We start from the raw sequence: 24,713 nt of genomic DNA, 5'->3' as shown, positions 1-24,713 counted from the left end.
ATATTATGTGACAACTGAAAAGTATCACTTTGTACGTGTAAACAATTTGCGTGACTAAAAATAGTTATACAAGAATAATATATAAAAATTTTAAACTTAAAACAAGACTTAGAGGAATAAAATTCAATCATTGATGAAAAGAATAAACGAACTGTATACTGAATCATATTGCATGTTACAAAATTATTCAGCCTTTATTTATATTCAAACGTTTCGATTCCGGCATGTATAAAACTTTTTATAATAATTTTACAAATATTGAAATGTCTGCAGAAAGCAGCTTAATTTAGTTAGTTATTCTGTGTCATAATTTATAATTTACATCAATGTTATTATTTTATACGTAATAAAAGATGAAACTAAAAACACAGATAAAAATTATTAATATTGTTGTTAATAGAATTATTAATAGAATTATTAATATTTTTGTTAATAAAATTCAATTAAAGGGAGCAGCTATTTAATTTATATATATTGTTAAATATATTATTATTATTATTATTATAGCTCATTTATTTTGGATTGAACATAAAATATCGAAATCCAAATGAATATGTAAGATCAATATAAGCGCCGAGATCCTCTTTAATATCCAAGATTACACACGTCGAGTTTAGTCGTGCTCTCGACCTCGTTCATGTAAATTCCAACCTTCCGAAGGCCTCCGCGGCTTGTCTTCCGAAAATGACCTCGTTCACGTTCTCAGATATTTTTAAACGTTTCTCGAACGTCGAACTGCGAACTGCCCGCGGCTCGACATCGCTCTCCAGTCGTTCGTGGATCATCGCGTGATTTTTCACGACGCTCCTCGCGAGCGAGGATAGTAAACTACCGCCCCAGGAAAAACAACCATGTATTTTTCATTGTTTTTTTTTTCTCCATGGGTCATCGGCCGATCGAATCGTTTAGGGATGTGGTAGAATCAAATGCAAAATACATTTGTTTCGATGGATATACTTGTGCCGCAGTGCGAACGTGTATTTAACATATGCTTACAAGGCAAGATGTAATCGGATTAAGAAATCACTTTTGGATCATGTAGTTCATTATATGTTTGAAAAAGAGATTGCAAAAATTTAAGGATAATAGAAAAAGGTATTGAAATATTATCTAAAAATATGTAACTTTTTGAATGCGTTCGAAAATTCAAGATCGAATTTTATTTATTTTGATTTACAAAGGTAGTTGTTAAAACCTTTTTTATGACAGTTAAAAGTTGCCATAAGATTTTGTCTAGTCGTAATTTAAATTATTTGTAATGTAAGAAAAGCGAGCAAAAGGTAATCGGTAAATACTGGGCTGTGAACGAAGCGAAAAGTGGTTTCGCCGATTTACACGGAATGGTGCCAAACAGCAGCGTAGCCTCGAGACATCTTTTTCGATCGTCCCAATTTTGTGCGATCGTGTTGTAACACTTGGCTGAATTGCATCGTTTCGTCACCAGGAATACGTTCTCATTGATTCCGTCGGCTTCTTTTTACTCGACACTCGTTAAATTCTTTCCCATGCTCCATCACGATTCTCCATTATTGATTGACAGTGCAGTGTTTTGATACTTTTTTTTTAATTTATATAGTAAATCACGAAGTCAGTCAAATTTGTTACAGGCATTAAAAAAATATTTAAATGTGCGTACGTTTTTTTTTATTTGAAAGTATATTATTGTTATTATTTTATCTAACATACAGTTTGTAAAAATATTTTTACACATTTTCGTTTTTTTTTCTTCTTTAATGTATTTAAAAAATTTGATCAAAATTTTTCTCATAAAACATTTATCAACTTCGTGACTGGCTGTAACAAGTTTGATTGCGAGTTCGAAAGAGATTGCGACTATAAAATTTTATTTAGAGTTTCCTCGAAAATTTAATTCTCTCGCGCGAATTCGCCACGTACCGAAATCGACGTAAAACGAGGATCGTCAGTAATAACACGTTTAAAATGAAGTTAAATTGATTAAATACCTGACTGTATAATTCTATATAAGCTGATCGATAACTTTCAACGAATCAACATGTAAAAGCAAATGTAATGCGCTTAATGAACAGCACTTAATTATCCCGAGCAAAATAACAATAATGTGTGCAACGGAACTCTTCTCCTGTGAATTAAAAGGAACGTACTGTCCATCACGCCCGAATTTTTCTGGTTAATCGAAGTGATCCCGAGGTTCGTCAACCTGGGAAAAATGATGAACGTCAAAGACGACGCGAGGTGAGAAGAAGGAGACTATACGTATACGTGTGTGTGCGTGTCGCGCGATGCCACAGCGCAAGTTCCATTGCGATTGCAGCAAAGATCGCCTGCCCGATCTCACCAGCGACATGTGTCGGCTGCTCTCCTATCGCAGTCTGAACGGTCTCGTGAGGAACCATCGGCTGGATGGAGACAGAGACCGGAAGTGGCGACGCGACGGAGAGGAAAGGTCGTCTGCGCCGGCGGTCGAGGTCAAGGTAGGAAAGAGTTTGCGACCGTCGGATGGTCATCCGGGCCATTAATTATCGATTCTCGAAACGTTGATACGCTCGACGCTTTGCACGCTCGATCGCGTGATCAGCGACTGACCGTTCTTCTCGTCTCTCCTTGACAAACTGGTAAAAAGTAGTTGCGCGAGACAAGAAAGGTCCGTCATTGAGTGCCGTTGTGACCATGTTTTAGAACCGTCTATGCATGGCTTGTAAAATGGACGCGTGGCTTATAAAAACGCAGATAAAACAAATGAAAATAAAACCAACGCAAAACGTCGATTATCCGACGTGGTATAACGATGAAATATTCGCATTTATCGAAGGTCATAAATACTTATTTATCGTGAGTGTAATTAGATTTCAAATTTATGCAGCGTCGAAGGATCGAAATATTGATCTTTCGAGGCAACTCTGACGAACTCGAACGAAAATTCCCTTTCGCGCGACTTGCATGATTTATACGAGACGTTAGATAACGCGTCTCAATCGCGCAGTAATAACACGAAAGTTTCGCTCGAGCTTAAAAATTGAGCATTATCCTAAGTGCATTGCCGTGTTGCCCTGCTTAACCGACGCGTATCGCGCCGCGCCGCGTTGAAATTTATCCCGAGAAAACTCCCAAGAAAGCACGAATATTACTCCTGATGCGCGAAATCTTTACGCGAACTATCGCGTTTTTCGAAAGCAATATTAAGGTGAAAGAAAGCAACATTAAATGATAAAAGTGCCATTTTGTTAACAGAATAACATTCCGCTGGTTCAAAAAAATATGCGAAAAGTATTACGTACCATTTCTAACTTAAGAGTATAGTCATCTGGGATGTTCTTTACGTCTCGGTAGCAAGAAGAAAAGAAGAAAAGGTCAATCGTAGTTTAATAATCGATAGTCCGTAACAATTTTTTTTCACTTCTCAACATTTAAGAAATATATTGAATATAAATTTATATACATAATTATCTCCAAATAAATATCATAGAACAGATAATCGTTTACGCAACAAAATTGAATGACTACTCTCGGTTCACTTGGCCCCTGTTTATCTGCTGATTTTGAAAGAAGACTCTTAAAGCAGTCCCAGAGAGGATCACATTTAACTCGAATAATCATTACGATGTTTTGTAATCCATCTTACAATGCACGATGCAATCGCGATAAGGACCAGACTTGAATACGCAATATCGACAGGAAGAAAATGAAAAATATTCGGTCAGTTGAAATGAAATGCTTAACGACATGGTGGAACGTCATAATGGAATGTTTTATTCCCATTATGAGTACGGATCGCGTAACTCGATGAAAACGGTTTGTCGATGCGCGCCGGAGGCTGAATTCGTCCAAATCGGTTTTCTCATCATATCGTCCACTATCTCTGTCTGCCCCCGCCTTCCCTCTTTCTCTCTCTCTCTCTCTCTGACCTTTCTCATCATTTTCGTTTGAAACCGGTGTTTCGCTGGCCGCTCGATTTCCATCACGCTGAACGTTGAAGTATTACGCATCTTCCACTTCCGTGAAACGCGCAGGAAACCCATGTCCCATTTGTTACAGCAAGAAATGGCGTGGTATTGCTGATAGCGTTCTTCACTATTTCCTTTCACACGACTCGCGTTTGTATGTTCTTTATATCGCGGGGAACACCCCGGGAAGACATATCCATGTTTTGCGAAACTCCACGATTTCAGAAAAATATGCGACGCCTCACGCCAGTTTGAAAACTGCTGCAAGTTACGTTTTGTATTTCTGGAACATTGGACTGTAATGATGTTCGGGACAAAGGCGAGCCAAGTTTGTAATTTTAAAGTCCATTTTACGCACGACTTCGTACTTGCGGTGAGTCTCGTAAATTGTAAAGTTGCTGTAAACTTATTCTTGCTACAAAACCTTATGTATCATTAAGAGAAAATTGTCGAGGTGCAAAAGTCGCTTTTTTTCTTTTCAGTAAAGGCGATTAAGAGCAGCACTTTTGCACGTCAAATCTTTCTTGGAAAAAAAAAATAACAAAAAACCAGAACATCATACAAGAGTTCTCGCTAGAGTTAAATTGATGATAATTTCTTAAATTAATAAACTATTTTTCTTTTAAACGAGCCTCCGGTATTATATCAAGTCTTCCTGTAAACGTATATGCACGCGCCTCGCCGTACGCGTACATGTAACAATCTCCGAACGGTATACCGCAATATTGATCCCCCTAGACTGTACTAAGGCGCCGCAATTATCGACGCTAGTTACGTACGCAGCTACCGCGGAAGTAGTTAGGCATCGAAGATGAACGGCAGCGCACACAGCTGGTGGATGGGGGTGCGCGCTGAGAGAACTTAGGAACACCCTGTGTAAATCACATCAGCGTTTATGGCGCCGCCGCACCGGTCCCGTCGGTGCTTTTAACGCCATGGCATGTGAATTATTTTGTTAATTTTCCCACGCGGTGGCAGACCATCGGTTGTTCGTTCCAACCCGCTTGCCTTGCCGCTTTCGGGAGTATAGTCTGAAGCCACCCTTCGTTGGGAAACTATACAGGCCAGAGAGTGCTCGTAAACGAAGCGTCTCGTTTCTAGGCTATTCTCCCTTCTTATATAGCCCTTTGTCAATCGTGACATTTAAATTTCTACTGAGCTCGAAAGGTCAACACGTTTTTTTCCGCAGAGAAACTCTACTACTGGAAAAGTCAAAATTCTCGTCATTTTTTCGCTCGTTCCCTTTATCTGTTCGTCACCATTATTGAAAGCAATATCTTTGCTTCGAAATATTACGAAGTATAACGAACTGATTGCAAAAATAATTATATATCTCGGTATATTGATGCTCGACACACGTTGGAATATATTTTTTTGCTAGAGAAAAGAAAGCGTAATTTTATTTTGAGGCAATTAAATCTCTTAATTTTAGTTATGCACGAGTACAAGCTGCTTTTGTCCCATAATTTACTTTCTAAAAGAGTCGACAGCAAAGTGTATAATTTCTAATTTTATCGTCCTTTCTGCCAACATAGCAACAGCTTGAAATATTAAATCGTAAATTTCAAGTTTGCGTAACTTTATCGCTTCACTCTCCTCTGATAACTCGCTGAATAGATTAACAAATAATTCCACTTGAATCTTCCTTTACTCAGATTTTTCGACTACATGTTTTGATATAAAAACAAGAGTGTCAACTTCATTTTCTTCGTAGGATCAGATAAATTGCAAAATTGTTAATTTTACGATGCGTTTAAGTGAACAACGCGTCGAGAACTTTCAGAGACATTCGAATTTATTGAGAAGCAGGGCGAGAGAGTTTTACCACCCTTTCCCAGAGCACATTTCATGAAGAATCTCACTTTACAGAGGGCCACTCGCTAAGTTCATTAAATGCCGGCCGAGAGAGGACGAAAAGTTTCTTTATCTGAAATGAAATCCGTGGGGCGGACGAGTTAGGTGACGTAAATTAAAAATTCGCATGGGGTAAATTAAAAATTCGTCCGACGTGAATTAAAACATTCTGTCAGACTTATGCGTGGGGAAATTCAGAATAAAGCTAATCTAAAAAGCAAATCTAAATTTCGCGTGTACCAAAATAATTTTGATAATTTAAAAAAAAAACAAGATACAATTAACAATAAATAAAATCAATGATTACTTTGAATCATTGATGAACTTGATTTTTAAATTCTGTATATTTATATAATACAATTATCTCATTATTTATTATAGTTGGAATGACATAAAAAATTTCCTAGTTTGCATTTTGTTTTCCAGACAAAAATGCATCGTTACTAACATTTTTTCATATTTTCGAATTGAGATAGGTCACCATTAAAAGTTTCTTACAGCAGACGATTTGTATTCGCGATAAAGAAAGTCGCCTGTTAGAAATCCTGGATAATTGCATACTCTTTTTAAGTCGAGCGTTTGCAATTTTATGCGGGTAAGGATAAGTTTTACGCCAATTTTCTGACGGAAGAACGATGATTGTTGAAGCAAAAAATCGAAAGAGCAAACTTACGCGAGCAAGGAAAGTTTCAAGAATTGAATTACTCAAGATTATTCATCGATCCAGGAAACTACACACTCATTAAAATTTAACATTATAAAACTAAAAATCTTTTTAAAGTTTAAAGATTTACCAATGTATATATTTATGGCAAAAATAACAAACTGATATTATTGATGAAAAAAATAATAGCTTTTAGCTAAAGGTGAGTCTAGCTGTTAAATAATTTTTTAATATCTCTCTCCAAGTTAATTTCTTTTTTGCTAGGAATTTTTCATTCTATTTAAATTTAATAAAATATTGAATGCTGAATTCAATGAAATAATTATTTGCAGCACGGATATTAAATAATTTAATTAATTTAAAATTATGCCATTACATTCACTGCTAATGATATTTGCCTCACTTTTTTTGTTTAATATATTTATATTATTAAAAGCCTTTGAAACGGGAGAATAGTTCGCACTAATTCAAAATTTATTTTATAATATATGCATTAGTATATAATATAAAAAATACGAACACAAAAATGGTTTATATTAGGAATTATAAAATGCACTTTCAAGTAATTAGTAAATTAACAGATGAATTTATTATTATCTTTTAATTGCATTTTTTCGTTGATAACTCTTATACTTCGATAATAATTTTATAACTACGCATGTATGCGTATAAAATCAGAAATCGAATTTTATGTATCTTTAATATCTTTATGGTCACTATTATACATATATTTTTTATTTCGTGGACTTATACATGCTTTTGTAGCACTAAAATTACAAAATCAAAACCGTCGTTCTTCTTTTAAAGCAAAGTTTTTTTATTCCCGTGTAAAACTGCACGTTTTGCCATTTTTTTTGCGTATGGGTCTATAGGATATCGTAATGAGGGAAGCTCAATATCAGGTGCATTTATAAGGAGGGATAAATAAATGGCCAGAAGAGCTCGCGAAGCGGAAGCTCAAGCAATATCGCGGCGGATACACATGCGTAAGCTGCATCTCGACGCTCGCACGTATCGTCGTGATATTGACATTTTCCTCGAGCCCTTGTTTCCGGTTCGTTTAAGCTTCAGCTCGGAGATTACAATCCCCCCTAGAATCCGTATCGCATATATGAGATTTACTTGTGAGAAAATTGCACCGATCTTGGACTCTTCTGCGTGATAATTCCTTGTCACTTTATTATCTGCGCAGATACGATATTTCTGTTCTTTTTTCCCCCAGGTATAAAATCATTTGTGTGAATAATGCTAATAATTTATAAAGCGTAAAGTAGAAAAGTATGGCTACCTGCAGTTGTTACTTTAGTTTATAATTACATAATAATTAAAAGCTCTCGTAGCATCGTAAATGTATTTTTATGGGAAACGTATAATTACATTTTTTGCATAATTATATTTCATATTGCAGAAATGTCTACACATGTACAGAGTTAGTCGTTAGCACGCATATATTTCATCGCATTACACTGAGGATGATTTTCTTTCTTTTCTTTTTCCGAGCATTTGAAAAGTTATAGAGAATGATGGTTCTTGCGAAATTTCTACTGTGGTTTGTAAACTCGTCAGCTTCTATCAAGAAATTCTAAGCACTATTAGCCGCGAATTTTGCGGTACATAATTCACTCGTGACTTTTATAGTAGGTGATTATGCACGCATTTCGGGCCGCAATTTCTTAGAGACGAAATTTATAGCGTTACACTCTAACCATCTTACACGAGCATTAGATTGCATTACGTTATATAAGATCACGTTACGGCAGAGGACTTACCTCTGCCGTAGTAATTAACCTGGCAGTACTCGAAGGATCGCGAGGGTCGTTGCACGGGATCTTGTAGACCAATGATAGATTCCTTTAGAGCCCGTGATACATCAAAAGGGAGAGAATACGCTTCGATCGTACAGACTAATTCACAGAACAGGATTAAGTCGCTGAGACAATGGATCGACGAATTGGTACACGGGTGAACCAATCAGTTGCTTTAACTCGATCAAATGTACTGCGTAATGTGAGCAAAGGGTGGTAAAGACAATGTCAATTTCGATCAATAATATCTTTAATGAAATGCCGGAAATGCCATATTTAACACTCGTTATTTTCCATAAGAAAGTTTTTCGATTTTCCAACATGCTACTTTACCTTTGCACATATCGCCAAGTGCCACGAAAGGTTATCTAAAACGCCGGATACACAATTTCGGAATAATCAAACGTTGAGTTGTTTGCTCATTTAATACATTTATTTATATTTATTGTTTTCGGTAAAAAGGTCCCGTGAAAGTGCTTTCGAGATAAATACGATGTTCTAGTTTGTAACTGTGACAAGCGCGTTACGTACGTATATAAATTATATTTCATAAAAATAAAATATTCTTCAAAGCATTAATTTACTTGTATTCATGTGTATACGAGTTGTTTGGATCTCTCTCTCTTTCTCTTTTTCTCGCAAAAAAATTTTGTGTTTAATAAAATGTTAATAAAATGTATTAAAATGTTTTTTTGAAACAATGGACTCTGAATATTGATTTATTTTCGTTATGTTTAAAAAAGTCTCGCTTTCTCTCTCTTTCTCTCTTTCTTTTTTTTTTCTCTTTTGCAGCATTTAAAAGTTTGCATGTATTTAACTTCTCGCTACAAAATCATAATTTCTAAATATATTCGTTTGTGTGGTACATAATGTAACAAAAACGACTGGTGTGCACCATTTTTGTAACTTCATTTAGAATTTTTAATTTGTTTATGAGTCCAATAATGCTGCATGCAAAATATATTATATATGAAACAAAACTCTGAGATAGTCGAAGCAAACAATATTCAACATAACTAACATCAACATGAATATTTTAAATATTAAAACTGCATTGACTCGTTCCTCTTCGCGCATCTACAATTTAATTTCCTAAATGATAATAAAACATTTATCGCTTCGCGCTTTACTCTCTATTTGAAATTTATTTAATGAAAAGATATAGAAAAAATATCAAAATCACTTATATGAAGTATATATATTGGTAAATTGAAAACGTAAAAAATTTTTACTCAGTTTGAAAAATCTTGTTTTTATTCACGAAAAAGCTGACGATATTGGATTTGAAGCAACGATATTGGATTTTTGTATTTGAAATAAGTTAATCAAGTTAGTTGGCTCACCATTAATTTGACCTATCGCATGTCCAGATATTTTTGCATTGCACGATACAAACATCCGCCGATCAAACATTGATCACAAAGGCCAATCGCTGTCCCATTCGCAATTATTTGAGATATTGCCTCTCGCTTCAATGTTGCTGGAATCCAACGGGAAAATCCGTTCACCATCCGAAAGGACGCTGGTAAATAGTCCATAACGTAATCGAGAATGTCATAAATTCTACGAAGGATTCTCTTTTTTTCTTTTTTTTTCAGTAAACACACTGATCCATATTTCGCATAGACATTTTCTTATTATTCGCGAAAAAACTGTAACACGGATTATCGAAATACAATTTATGATGAATTTCGATGCGTTTAAGTGCCATACGGAAAAACTCCTTGAATTTAATTTTCTTGTTGCCAGATAGACATAAAGATAATTTTGTCATGCTTGATATTCTTCCTTGAAATATCAACGAGACAAAAAGATATTTACAAACGACTTATGAGAAAAAGATCGCGTCTCTAGATGTGAAGAACGCACGCGTAATTTTATTTTTCAACTCTTGAAGATTTTCTTTAACTATTTTAATTAATCATAACGTTATTCGTAGACAAAAAAGACGCGCGTCGCATCGAACAACTTTTCTCCTTCAATCATTCTCGTTCATTTTGAAAGATATCAAATCGTTCGGAAGAGAGACTTCTCATTGTCGCTCAATAATTCATGCTGCATCGTGTATAACGCCTCGTTCGATTCCCGATTCTCTCTGTTGCCGTTATTATGTTCCCATCGCGAGGCACGCTTCCGCCCTGTTCTGCTTTTCTTTTCTGCATCTCTCTGCTCGCGAGGAGCAAAAAGAAGAAAATGCCGGTAAAATTGAGAAAGTGCAAGCCCGTCTGGTGGCATTTACTGTGTCGCAGCGTCGTTTCCCATCAGGGATTAAACTCTACGGAAGACGTAATTACAGTATCTTCGAAGCGACATTCCGAAGGCCGTGCAAGCCCTAAGCAGTTAGTGTTTATCGTCCGTTACGATGATATCAGGCAAACGTCGTTAGATATGTAGCGAAAATGCAGTCGTAATTATAACGGAATTGAATTATTCAATTTAATTTAGCGAAAAATTACGAGATCGTAATTTTCATTGTAAAAATATAATACGGCACTGTGTAGTGTCAAAAAGATTTCAAACGAGTATCAGTTTTATAAAATTTCGATATCAACTTTTTTTGTCACCGAACGAATATGAAAAAAAGTTTTTGATAGAAAATAAGATCTCGTCGAGCGTGCCTCAGAGCTGAAGTAACGAGTTTCTATTGCTCTTAATCAGATCTGTAGCAAACTCTTTAAGAAGAGTCAAACGTGAATTTACATTGTCGGTAATTCGCGTGAATGCGGCTTCTCGGAGTAAGATTTACACAGAGCTATGTCAACATGTGCCCCGTGCTGCGTGATGAGAGAGATCGAGGACGCCAACCTTTGCGGCTCGCATCTACCCAAGGGGGTAGCGTGACCATTACGAATGCATTTGCTTTACTGGCAAATGCATTAATGATATCAAGCAAGGGTTCCTCAAAGAGCCCTGCTGAATTTTCTTCGGATAGTAGTCCGCTAACTCGGTATTTCGCCTTGACTACACACACAGAATCTCTCGATGAATGGCGTGTACTAATGAACCGCGCATACACTGCCCGGATTATTTTACGGTGTAATCATCCGCGTCGCGGTAAATTATTTCTTAGCGACAGCTATGCTACCGATGTGTATCTCGTTTCCTCTGCCATCGCATCTACGCGCGCGATAATCAGGATTATCAATAAAGGCTTCATGGCATAGCTTGGAAACTAGATATCGCGTTTATTTCAATATCACGCGGTTACTGCTCTACATATATTACGTCATATATTTTAATTTTAACATTTATAAATTACGAAAAAAAATATAATTTTTATAACGTAGAGATTATTATTTGATATTTAAAAAAGCCTTTCAGAGTTCCATTGATAGATCAAAAAATTTATAATTGAATTTAACAGAATGATTCGTTTGATTTCAAATAATAACGTAAATGGAATTAATATTCCATTACAAAGGAAGAATGTAAGATGTATAATGTAAAACTATCAGTCAATATTTAAAAAGTTTTTCAGAATTCTATAAATAGATTAATCAACTTTTAATTGTATTTATAAGAGAAATGGGCTCGGGCCCTCGTACGAGCTCGGCACAAACAGGATTTATGTTTTGCAATTTACCTTCCTGTGCATGCACTTACTTTTTATCGCCTTAACATCTTAATCCGTCATTAAGATGCGGCTCAAAGCCAAGTCGAGTCGTCGTTGTCGTCATTTCGTCCCTTGATGGGCGCTTAAAGCTCCCGCGTGACGCGCGCATCGCGACGTCGAAGCGGTGACAAAGCTTTCTTGAGAACACGTTTGCAGTGCATTAAGACCATTGCACGCGTCACACGGACAAGCAGATTTCCGGGTCGTTCATGAATATTTAAAGGCGGACCGAGATAGGGCGACAAAAGGATCGAAAGGGCTCCGCTGAAGGTCTTAAATGCTCGGCAAACAACCGTCCGCGACGTAAGTTGGTTGATAGAATTTTACGTGCTTTTCGGAACGAATTGCTGCAAATCTTCTTGATCGTGTAAAAAAAAAACTGTCACCGTAAAGTATCGAAAGCGCAAAAAATTCTCGAGGAGGTCACTATCTCTCGCTTTAATGCATCATATAAAGTAAAAAAAAAAAAAAAAAAATAGTTGCACCATTTATCGATCGATTCTTTATTACTTTATTCAATTTTTTTTTAATGATTCTACATCAGAGTATTCGCAACTATCTGCTCGAAATAATTATAAAGGAAATTTAAAAGAAGAAAAAAAAATTGCATCGCTCTTCTGGATTTTCGCACCGCGCACTCTGGACGGCAATTTGATGATATCCTCAGGAGATCCCCATTACGATGTGTAATTACCTTCACGGTATTCGTAAATTAGGTCGAAAGCGGACGGGGACGGAAATGCTTCTGATATTCGCGCGGAAGGTGCCAGGGCGCGTTTATGACGATGGAAACGTTAACGGCACTGGAAGCCCGTCGTCACAACGGTGGGTAAGAAGGGGATGATAAGTGACAGAGCCCTCATATTTTACCATACTCGCTCGCTACGACGTGTGTTACATATACGGCGGCTTCGTTTACTCCTAACTCTCCTTTCGCTGCAAACCCTCCCTGCCTGTCGTCGTCCCTCCCCTACGACCTCCCGCGCAACTTCTGAGTAGTTGCGCCGCGCTCTGCCATACTTCTTCGCGAATATCCAAGAAAAGAGGCGCACGGGGATCTGTTTCCGCGTTCTATACGCTAAATTTTCAAAGTTGCATTATTAATTTGAAAAATAGAACACATAAACTAAGGAAAACTTAAAAAATACATAAATCCGATTATTTATATCATTTTGCAATGCGGAAACGAAAATAAACAGCTCCTATTTTCAAAATTTTCGAAAAAATTTTACATTACGAAGTTTTAAACATTTTTCATTAGTAATAAATAAGCGAAGCATAATTAATTCTATTTCATCCATTACAACTAATCCGCCAATTTCATATCTAAATGTGTGAATAAGACATACATAATATTAAAAAAAAAACACACGATAAATTTAATTTTTAAAAATTTCACTTTTTTACATTAATTATTAATTTTTTTTAATTAAAAGTTAATGTAGAAAATTAGTTATTTGTGAATAGAAAAGGGACTATTAGAATTAATAGTAATTATCGCTTGTTTCATTTTAAATCTGTCACATGTCGATTAATTATATTCGATTATTGTACAAACTCGCAACGTAAAATATTGCTGAATATTTCTCCATTAACGTATACATAAGTCTCATAATCGTCGGTAGTCAAAAACAGTTTCGAGTGTTAGAACCGTATTTATCCCGTGACGGTTTTTACTCTTTCATACTGCGTGTCTCGCCGGCCACCGAAAACATCGCTTCGTTTAAGCGAAACTTTGAGTCGTTTTTCCGCCAATTTGCGAGCCGCGCGGCTGTTAAAACGCCTCGGAACGAGTTCAAGCGCGCTAATTTACGGACGAATTACCGAACAGGCGCCTCTCATTACGCATCCCGTTGCCTTCTGCGCGCATATCCGCTAATTGCGATCGAAGGAAAACTGTCGTCGTAAATGCCCGCTGATTCTCGCAAGTTATTATCCAAGGATATTATCGAAGCCGCAGAAATTCTTTTTGACGAACACCGGATACGTTTTATGATAGTTTCACATAAGAAATTAGCGAGCAAAATTATTAGATATTTAGCTCATCAAATGGCAATGCGGAATAAATAACCACGAGTGTATACGAAAGGAATAATTTTATCGCAGAGTCTCAAAATTGAATTAGAAATCAGAAAATAATTTTATGTTGGAGAATCAAAGTAATAATGTTGCTACAATTTTTACGTTCTAGTAACCAAATTAAAATAATCGAAACAGTTTTTTAAATGATTTCAACACAATTATTTTCAGATCTATATAATTTCAAAAAATTGTTCTTTTTGTGTAAAATAACTATATGTATAATGTATACTCATCATTGTAATTATCTCTAAAATACCACAACGAAGCAATTTTTGTTTAATTGTCGAAAAATTGTTTAATGCATTTAATTAATTACATTATATTAAATATAATGTCATTTATTTGAGAAACACAATACATAATTTGGCAATAAACAAAATATTTAGTTTGATTTAACGTGTTAACTTCACAATAAATTAAAGAGGAATTATATATATGATATGTATTATAAAAATTTGTCAAAAACATGATGGATGAGACGCGAATAATTTAATTGCGAGCTGTAATGTTAGTTCGCAACTGGCGCGATGTTAAGGCTCCTCTCAAATCAAAGCAAAGCAAAGCGCAATATTCCCAGAACGACGATCGTACAAGTTGAGAAATGAAAAGTTAATGGTACGAATACAAACTGCGCAAACTTTCTCTAGCTTGTATCGAGTTTAACTCGCTCACCGTGACTATTGCGATAAAAATATCCGCATGATAATTGCGTATTGAAATTGCAATTCAAATAACAGGGATTATTGACGTATCATTCACCAAATCAGTCGATTTTGCATTGAAATCCGCGTCGCACGAAAATACAAAAAGTTTTTTTTTTTTAGTTCCGCATTTCGTAAATCTCAATTTTTTAAATCGTTTATCCGGTGCTTTTAAAAACGGCTGGCTACGAGGTCTCCTTTCGGAGATGAATGGTGATTTGCAATGGTAGAGTGGAGAATAATTTGAATGGAATATCGCATTTTTTTCAGCTGAGCCAATTGTTCGCGATAATAAGGTTACCTTAATTGGCAATCTCAATTATTTTTTGATTACCCCTAATTGTTCTTTTATTACCATTTGCGCACTTATAAAATCGCAAAACTTTAACTACGCTGATTTATACGGAAACATTTTTTTATCCATTTTTTCCCCTTTAAAATTACAATTAAAATTTATAAACTTTATACGTTTTAATTATTCATTTTAAAATGTGCCTAAGCGTGAAAAGGGCAATTACATTTTATTAAAACATGAAAATTTTATTAAAATCACATTTTAATGGCTTTACAAATTTGAACGCGCAAATGCGCGCGTGTTAAAGAAGAAAAACAGGATGCTCTCAAAGTTTGAACCTTCAATCTCTTCAGAATAGTTTGCGAATCCAGAAGCTCAAACCGGTAGTAATTAGCTAGGCAAATAGACGCTAATAGATGCTAATAGCGCGCCAGCGGAAGAAAGTGATGCACGAAAGGCTGTCGTCGTTCTTGCCACTTTCCTCACCCGCCTTTGTCGCAGCCGGCGTTGCTACAAAGCCATGCGAACATGAATCGGGACAACTCATGCGCGCACTGTCGTGGCAATCACGTCAAAGCGGAAGGCGTCGCCGTTGGTGGAAGAAGCGAGATAAGAGATTCGCTACCGGAAGAATCGCGACGCCTCTTCCATCTTCGCAGGTAGAAACCGTGCGCTAATTTTGTCGCGCGTTTAATAAACATTGGCAGTTGCCATCCGCGCTTGCGTGCAATTAACTCTGTATAATTATGATCACCCGTCAAGGGAGGGAGTCAAGTCTGAGCCCTTTTTCATTAAAAAGACGTAGAGGACTGTCTGGGAATGAAAAGGATAATCGAAGAGGAACGAGAAATTTTAACAAGGGTTTTGTTCTGAAATAAATTAGTCGAGAGAGTAAATTACTTCATAATTTTTTATTATTATTATTTTATGTAAAATGCAATTTGGATTTTCGTGCGCGTGGACGACTTACGTCGTCTACCGTATTAAATTAACAGTATTAAATTTTATTTACGATGTTTCAAAAATTTGGTTGGAAAAAGAATAATGAATTTCTTTCGCTTACCTTTAAAACTATTGAAATGTGCTTTCATCATTAAACTGTTTAATTTTTATTTTTGCTTCCAATCTTACGTAATTCTTATCCAATCAAATCTGATTAGTCCGTTTTATTAAAAGAGAAAAAAATTTACGCAATTCCCATCGTAAATTATTTTCCTCCTCGTCGTTCTATTTTACAAGGAAAATTGCACGATCGGCCGTTTGAAATTCTCCGATCCATACTTTATCTTCGATTTTCATCCTCCTTTGTCGCGTGCTCGATAAACAGTCGCGGGTACGCGGCATCGGTTGATGCAATTAAGTCCGTGTAATTATGATTTTCCACGAGGACGACAGTGTTCCACCCTTTTAACGAGAGCGAAGTCGTTGGAGAAATTCAGTAACCGAGACAGAGAAAGAGAACGAGACGCGAAGATGGCTCGTTGTGACTGATTAAGCACAGCTCCTACTTATGTCATTCTCGTAAGTCCCGTATAATTGGCAATAGCTTTAGCAAAAGCTTTTCTAATCAATGTGAATTTTACGTAATTAGTCAGAGAGAGGATATTTTACTATAAAATCATACTCTCTCTTTAAAAAAGATTTACGATACAGTGTTGAGATTTTTCATTTTAAAGTTTCATTAGAAAATTATACTTAGTGATTTTCTTAACTTAATCTTTTTCCTCATTCAGATAATAGAATAACAATATATCTAATTATTGTATTTTTATATTTCTCTCTCGCGTATAATCAGTACAGAATGATGCATCGAGGTATTAGTTAACATACATAATTATTATTCGATTATACTAATCATTATGATGATGCGTACATAAACATTTCCGTTACTGAATACATGAATTTGTACAACACGATCGAACTGATATTACTGTTTTATTGATGCGGATCATTCAACAGCCAAATTTTAAACGTATCGTCCATCGGCAGTTCCGATAACGACGGCCGCAGCGGTAACAAATGTACGTTGACCTCAAACGCGTAAAGCAATTCAGGTAATGGGCATCTCGGACCGCTCCGCTCTCTCGGCGAACGGAGCCGCGGCAATCGAAGTGCCGCACGTCGAGGGGCAGGAGGCTAGAACGTCTCGTAAAAAGCGAGGAGAGGTAGCCCGGTTTCCGCGAAGCGTGCTTTTTGAGCTTGCACGACCGGTCGCACGTTTTCCTCCCTCCGCGACCCCAAGTCGCAGACGTGGGTGGACCTGTATCGCGGGCCATTTGTTTTCGCGACGTTGAAAAATGTTCTTTCTTTCGGTATACCTTCGCTAACTCACCCGAGTCAATGTCTCGACAGCGCACCCACGTCCAATTTCCTTAACTACCACACACGTACGCGAGTCCGTGAGAACTCGTAAATTGATATTCCGTTCAATCGTAAGACGAATTGATGAGCATGAATACGGAAATGCGGAGAAAACGACGTGTATTTATCTTTAACTTATTTTATAATTGATTAATTATATTTTTTTTTAATTTTATATGAAATGTATTTAATTAAATATATTTATTTTATAAATTTCTATTTTTATATAATTTTAGATGCATGTAACAAAATCGACCGTGAGTATTTTACGGGCCTTTTATCGCGTTTACTGTTGTTAAAAAAAAAAAGACAGCATCGAGATAACGCGGGCAAGTTACAATCCCGTTATGCGATTGGTCGACGAACATCGTGTTTCGCGTTTCCGGTCGATCGGGCGGACGCACCTCGCGCATGCACGTGGCGGCATTAATTCCGTTCCGCGTCACTGCGACGATATAACGCGTCGCGAGTCGCTTTTCCGTTCGATTTATCGCCCAATCTCATATTTATTGGACGCGCGGCCAATTTCCAATTTACACGGCTATGGTTAACGTGCCGTGGACCGGTCGACTATAACCACCTAACTGCGCGCGCCTACCGCTAAGAGGCTCGGCGTTATACCCGGCTTAATTGGATCTGGATTAAATTAACTTTCAGCTGTGATAGAGAACTTTAATGCGCGCATCTTCTCCCTAGACATAACTCCCTTATCGCTCCCGATTCTTGTCTTCTATTATTTGTTATTCAATTTTTATTATTTATCTTTCAGTCAATGGCGTCGATTTTCAAGAAAATGTGAATTATTTATTTTATTTTTAAAAAATAAAATTTTGTTTTTTTATAAATTACTTATTATATACGTGCAGAGAAGAAAACAATTTGATTACATCATCTAAAAATTTAGCTAGGTATTGATAAGAAAATAATTTTATGTTGGGCATCAAAATAATTAAACGTTCAATATAGTTTTTTACATTGTTTAACATAATTATTTTCAGATCTGTATTTCAGCATACTCGAAATGATTTTTTCCAATGAAAATAATATTAATAACATTATGCATATCGAATCTCTTTTCATTGAAATTTTATTTAAATTTATGTTTCCAAAAAAGTCCCGACTAATTAAATTCTCGAATAAAAAGATGAAACGGTACGTTTAATTTTAAAATAATAATCATAATATAACTTAATTAGAATATCTTTATTCGCGGAATTATATTTTTTTACCATAATGCAAAATAGATTCTTGCTACATTAATGGAATTTTCGTATAATTCGGATATAGATATATTACAATTTATATTCTACATATTTTATACATTTATTTCAAATATCGTATATTTGATGTACTTACACGGCGCGTAAATGAGAATCAAGGAAGAATTGGTATTACAATTTTCAAAGGATTTGTCATAGATTTCCAGAACGATTTTGAGACAGTTTGCGCATAAAAGGTAAATCAGTTGCTCAGAAATTTATTAACATGCTTTTTGAATTATCGCGTTGATTGCGGTGCATCTTCGTAACGCATTACGCGTCTGTTTATGCGAGGTATGCCGAGCACGTTTTACTAATTGCTCGGTTTCGATATCACATGCCTCGTGCCAGCGTTATCTATTAGCGAGCGTTATTGCTTTTGCGAATATCCTCTCATTCGAAATGCGATGTACATATTGGGATGCCGAAGCACGGCGTACTTAGTACTACGCGCGGCAAAACTTGATCGCGATATATTGCCGACGATTGGAATCGATGAATGCGGAGAAATCGATTAATTAATTGGCGAGGTTACGGTATGTAAAACTGTAACCTCGCTTGCTGTAGAACTGTAACAGGACTGAAGTGCATTTAAATGCGAACGAACGAATACGATGAGTAAAAATTAATGCGCCTATCGGAAGCAGCATCTCGGAGAGAAACAAGTTCGTCGCCATACGTGAAAAGATATTACGTTGAATTAAATGAAATGATTGAACAACTGCTAGAAATCAAGATCCTTTAATTTTATATAAAGTACGCTATTTAGAAAAGGGAAAACGAGAACTTGAAATATTTGCTGTAAATGAAAGTTTTTAATCGGCGTATCTCATAAATACTACCGTCTTCTTGTTTTTTTTTTCGCCTTTCTGGACGGTATTTACATGCTAATAAACTTAGAGCAATTAACATGCTAATACCGTCCGAAAAGAGGAAAAAATTCTATGCGTACCGTTAAAATTACCTCAAATTGAACGCGGCCCGAGACCGTTTTACTCACGGCGCGCAGCGGCCGGCGGATATAAAGAATTATTAGATATTTATATTGAGAGTGCTTGCGCATGCACTTGCTTTAAATCGCTCCCGTAATGGACCCGCGCGCCTAATTAGATAGTAATGACTTTATTAGACGCACCCGGAAAATTTACCCGCGCTCGTTACCCCCGCCGGCGCAACGGCTAATGTAACCGGCGGATAATTGCAAAGTAAATTCCAAGGTGCGCTGCTGCTGGTGCACACAGGTGTACTCATCGGGTATTACGTCGCATGTGCGCGAGGGATGCGCCTCTCTCGTCTGCCATAATTTCGACGGTTACCTGTAATCTTACACGCTAACGAGAACGAAGATGCGTAATTTTCCTTTCTGGAGGTGTTCCGCGACGACGGGGCGCAAAAGGGTGACGGGGCCTTTGTCCGCGCCTGCCGAGAAGGCGGCGCATCTGTGCATCTGCATCGAAAACGTGGAAGGTCCTCCTTTGTCGTCCTCTACTACGTCTGCAATTATCTCGGATTAATGCTGCCGCTCGTACTCGTTCCTTCGTATATTCTCTTCTCTTTCCTCCCCCCTCTTCTCTCTCTCTCTCTCTCTCTCTCTTATTTGTTCTCCTCCACCCATCGACTCGATCGCTGGAGCCGATGCCGTTCCATTCCGGTATTATAGTTTCGTGGTATTCGGCGGCTATTGTGCGCTCCATTTTAGATGCACAGCCTCTTGTGTTCTAAGCAGAAGGCTCATTCTCCGATCTTAGCAAAGTTAGCGATGCCTGGTAATTCGAGCGATTTGCGGGATAATGATATGCCGATGGTACAATATAAACTGTTAAATTGATTGCGCGAATGTTCTGTAAATCAAAATTACGGAATTTTTAATAAATATAAAATATTTCCTTGAACTCTCCACTCTGTCATATATTAAAATTCTCAAAATAAAACGTGTGAAGCAGAGATGAATGTAAATAAGGAGACGGATCAGATTTATTCAAATTTTGCCCACAAGCGAAATGCTTCTCTCCTTCCATTTAATCGAGAGATCTCACTCGGTTTCTCAACTGAATGAGATAGAAGAAACAAAATAGCCTCTTGGCATTAATGAATTTGAATAGACGTTCGAATAAATATTTCAAATTGGAGATTAAAAAATGACTCGACTAACATACGAACTCACTTTATGCGATGTAAGTAGCATTAAAGGGAATAAGGGTGATATGAAATTTTCAAGGAAAGTAGATTTAACGAGATTTAAGAAACTGCGACAAATAAATCTGTGTCCAATAAAATGAGTCTTACGTATATAGCTGATATAAAGTGGATAGAACGGAATACATAAAGGAAAGTAGTAAGGATTCTTAATAAAGATGTACTATTATCTTCGTAATCGGATTGCAAAAGTTCTACCGTTTTCAAGAGCTTAATGGGAATCCCGAGTGAGAAGAGAGCGAAAGCGCGAGGGAGACGGAAGAAGGAAAGATCTCTACTTTATTCATTGTTTCATTTCGTCAATTAACATCGCGGCCCAGTGAAGGTCGTTACAGACAGTCTTGCCTTCGAGCGGAATTAATATCCGAGAGTAATGCGGTTACCTAAGCTTCACCGCCAAGTCCCGTCGTCTTGCACTTCTTAGTTTGAATAAAATACATCTCTGCACGTATTATAAACGTGTCATAATCACTCGCGTTGACGGTCGACATGGTCGAATAAAATTCGATTTGTTGAAACTGCGCGCGAATTTTTATTTTATAATCCGTTTTGCTGGAAATATCGAGAGATTTTTATGAGAGATGTATTTATTAGCAGAATAAGAAAATATAATTCAATGTTTTTAATATTTAAAAAAATTAAGTGTTTTTTTGTTTAATGTTAAGTTATTTCGAGAGAAAGGGATATTTCTTCTGTGCTTTTTTTTTAAATTCTATATATTATACATAAAAAAAAATAAATAAATGTGTTTATAAATTGAAAAAAATTCTTAAAATTTCCTCTTTCATTTTCTTCCGAAGATATTGATTATAATAAGAATAGGCTTTTTGAAAGTTTGTAAAATTTCGAGAATCTCTTTTGCATTCTAAACGTATGCAGAAGAGACGCAGGATAAACAACGTTAATTAATTATTCGTTACACAGTACGTTTACTGAAAAGATTGCTCTTGCGTGAATAGAGATATATGAGTGCAGTTTTGCGAGAAGAAAGGGATTTAAATGGAATCACCGAAGCAAACAAACGTACTGTTTTCCGGATTAGTTGGGATTTTAGTCGCACCGGGGCTCCGTATCTCTTACCGTTTAAACGGAAGCGTGGGAGCCCACGCGCATCGGTGTAAGTGAGCAATTAAAGAAATATCTACCGGCTAGAGCCGGGATACTGATTAGTTGCAGGCGATCGATAGTTTAAATCGCGTTTGATCTACCGTGGAGACTAATAGATTCGAAAAGTTTCCCGATCCCAATTCAAGCGGCGACATTACCTGCTGCAAATTCCGAGAAATTGTCCGAAAAGCTCGCCGGGGAGAAAAAAAAGAAGCTTTGATTTCGTTCAGCCGTTCGTCGTCGGAAAGTTAAAATGTTACACGTTAATAACGAAAGTTCCTACTGTTCGGAGGTTGTAATAAACTTGCGAGATCGAAGCTACCTTCTATTCTCTGGATTTTATGAAAATTCCAATTTAATGACGCGTGTCCTCGTTGATATAAAAGAGGTCTCTCGCACATAATATGGTGCGCGAGTTTACACAAAGGAAGATTAATAAAAGATACGCAAACAAGGGAACCGAGCACGACAACGTCAAAAACGACGTTAAAATGAATTCTAATTGATCGAAAAGCGACTTTTATTTAGAAATCATTTTTTATATCGCATCACGTTTGATATCACGACTTTTTGTTTCGCTTGAGATATAATTATGAACTATAATACATTCGATTTTTATAATCTGTATAAATTTGCAAAAGTTTAAGAATTTATTATCTTGACTCTATGTTATTACATTTTTAGTGTCGAATTATAATTTTAATCATTTTTAATCATTTTTAAGTCGCCATTTTTTCAATATGTTGTTAATTTAAACAAACAATAGACAATTTGACATTCAAATTATTTAAGTGATTCAAAAAATGTTAAATTTGACTCAAATTTTATTTATTATTCTAGTTGTATACGCTAATATGGACATTATTTACTTACTTTAAAACTAAGCAATTTAGCCGCAGAAATGGATTTGATTAGACGAGATTGATTTTTTAACTATAATACGTGTCTTGTGTAAAAATAATAAATTCCGACACACGCATGAAAGTTAAAAGTAACAAAACGTTATTCAACTCAGGGAATTGATTTTAAATTTGATTCTTTAATGCTTAACAGTATAAGCTACTTATTACTTTTAACACAATTATCTTCGCGAACGAATCCCTAAATTCTTGAAGGCCATGCTATTTTCCAGCAACAACACATTGAAAAATGAAATTAACTTCGTGCGTTAATTAAATTCAAAAAAGAGAGAGAGGCGTTGTCGGGCGAGCACCGGCCTCCTCGTAAATCTCGAGAATCGAGTTCAGTTCCGAAGTTTAATCCTTGAGTTCCGTTAACAGCGTGAAAGTGCGCGCGCGATAAAGCTCAGCCTCGCAAAATCGCTTGAAAATTTCCCGAAACTTAATCCTTAGGTTTAACTAGACCGCCGAAAATGGCGAGGCTCAAACACTCGCTCGTACCCCAGGCGCTTCGTTCTTACGAAATCGTAATTTCGATTGTGTTCACCCCGATTGTCTTAAACTCGTGTCTTCGTCGCGAAGATCCTTGGAAAAATAAATCTCACCGTCATTCATTCGTTTGCTCGCACAATTGTCTAATTGTTTGATATACATTTTAACCGTAGAATGCACGATGTATTAATGAAAATGTATAAAACGTGTGTATCGATGAAAAAATTTACGAATCAAATTAATATAAATCAGTATTGCAACACATAAAAGTATTATAAAAATATTGTATTACGTAATATAATAAATAAAGCTGCATTCACAGCTTCCCATGTATCAATACAAATTGTACAAATCTACGATCAATAGCGGTACAGTTTTATGAATGTGAATGTTATCAATCATAAAACTTATTTTAATTTTACGTATAAATGTGTATCTGCAAGATATTAATAATGAATCGATATTTTAAGCTAGAATCGTTATTTTTAAATACTATTATGAATGAAAAAAATATATTACAAGTTGTTGATAAAATAATGTGTGATAAGTTTGATACGATTTTGAATCAGAATTTAATAAAAATTTATATACAGACGTAAAAGACGTAAAATTATGAAATGTAATATATCATACCGTATAGTTTCTAAAATATAAAATTTAAAACATTCTAAATCGTTAAATCTCGAAGCTGCGAAATGTTTGTATTTCCTGAATTTTTGTAACGATTATAGATTATATTTACATTGTTACCGCGCAACAAATTCTCTTAAATCTTTAATACAGGACGGGAGAATGATATATTGAAAATTATGGTTTAGACACCTATGGCGCCACTCGATTCTTCTCGAATGCAATTCGCCTATATCATGTCGAGCGCTCGGGGTTTCGCTGTTGCATAACCGCCGTTTCCTTGTCTGTTGCAGGAGCTGGAGAGGAGTTACACCCTCTCGACCCCCGGGGGTAGCAGTCCCGTTTGTTGTCCGCCTTGCAGCCCGCCGCCCGCGCCGGCCGCATACATATCGAGCGCGCGCGCGTCCTCGCGTAGACTCGGCGCCGGAAGTGGCCTCGGCGGGCCCACATCCCCGGAGAGGGATCCCCTGGGAAGACTGTTAAGGTGAGTCACTCGTTCGGTGTTCCCGCCGTCCGCAGCTCTCTCACTTGCGAGACGGAATCCTTATTTCTCCGGGGCGAAATCGTCGTTCCCGGTTCGAGAAAGAGAAAGAGAGAGAGAGAGACAAAGCGAGAGACTAATTCCATTATACGTGTTTTTGCCTGCCAAACGCTTACGTTCGCATTGTCCCGAGATGAGATGATGCTCTCGGAGGTGATTTCATCCGTACAAATAGATACCGGTAGAAGTACAACGAGAAACTTTACGTCGAAGTGCACCGTACATTTTAATTAATCTCAAATCCAATTCAGAATTTAATTTTGGTCTGCTTTGTTTTTCTTTTTACATAGT

The 24,713-nt window shown here is 36.6% G+C and overlaps 1 protein-coding gene across 1 annotated transcript in view; it reads left to right on the top strand.

Annotated features, from left to right (window-relative positions):
- LOC105195613 overlaps positions 1–24,713 on the top strand; it is a 270,526-nt gene that overhangs the window by 170,296 nt on the left and 75,517 nt on the right. The window contains 1 exon segment of the mRNA XM_039448075.1: positions 24,175–24,365. Coding sequence (XP_039304009.1) covers positions 24,175–24,365 — 191 coding nt within the window.

Source organism: Solenopsis invicta, chromosome 4 (genome assembly GCF_016802725.1).
Source record: "Solenopsis invicta isolate M01_SB chromosome 4, UNIL_Sinv_3.0, whole genome shotgun sequence".
NCBI lineage: Eukaryota > Metazoa > Arthropoda > Insecta > Hymenoptera > Formicidae > Solenopsis > Solenopsis invicta.
This window is presented reverse-complemented; position numbering and strand designations above follow the sequence as displayed.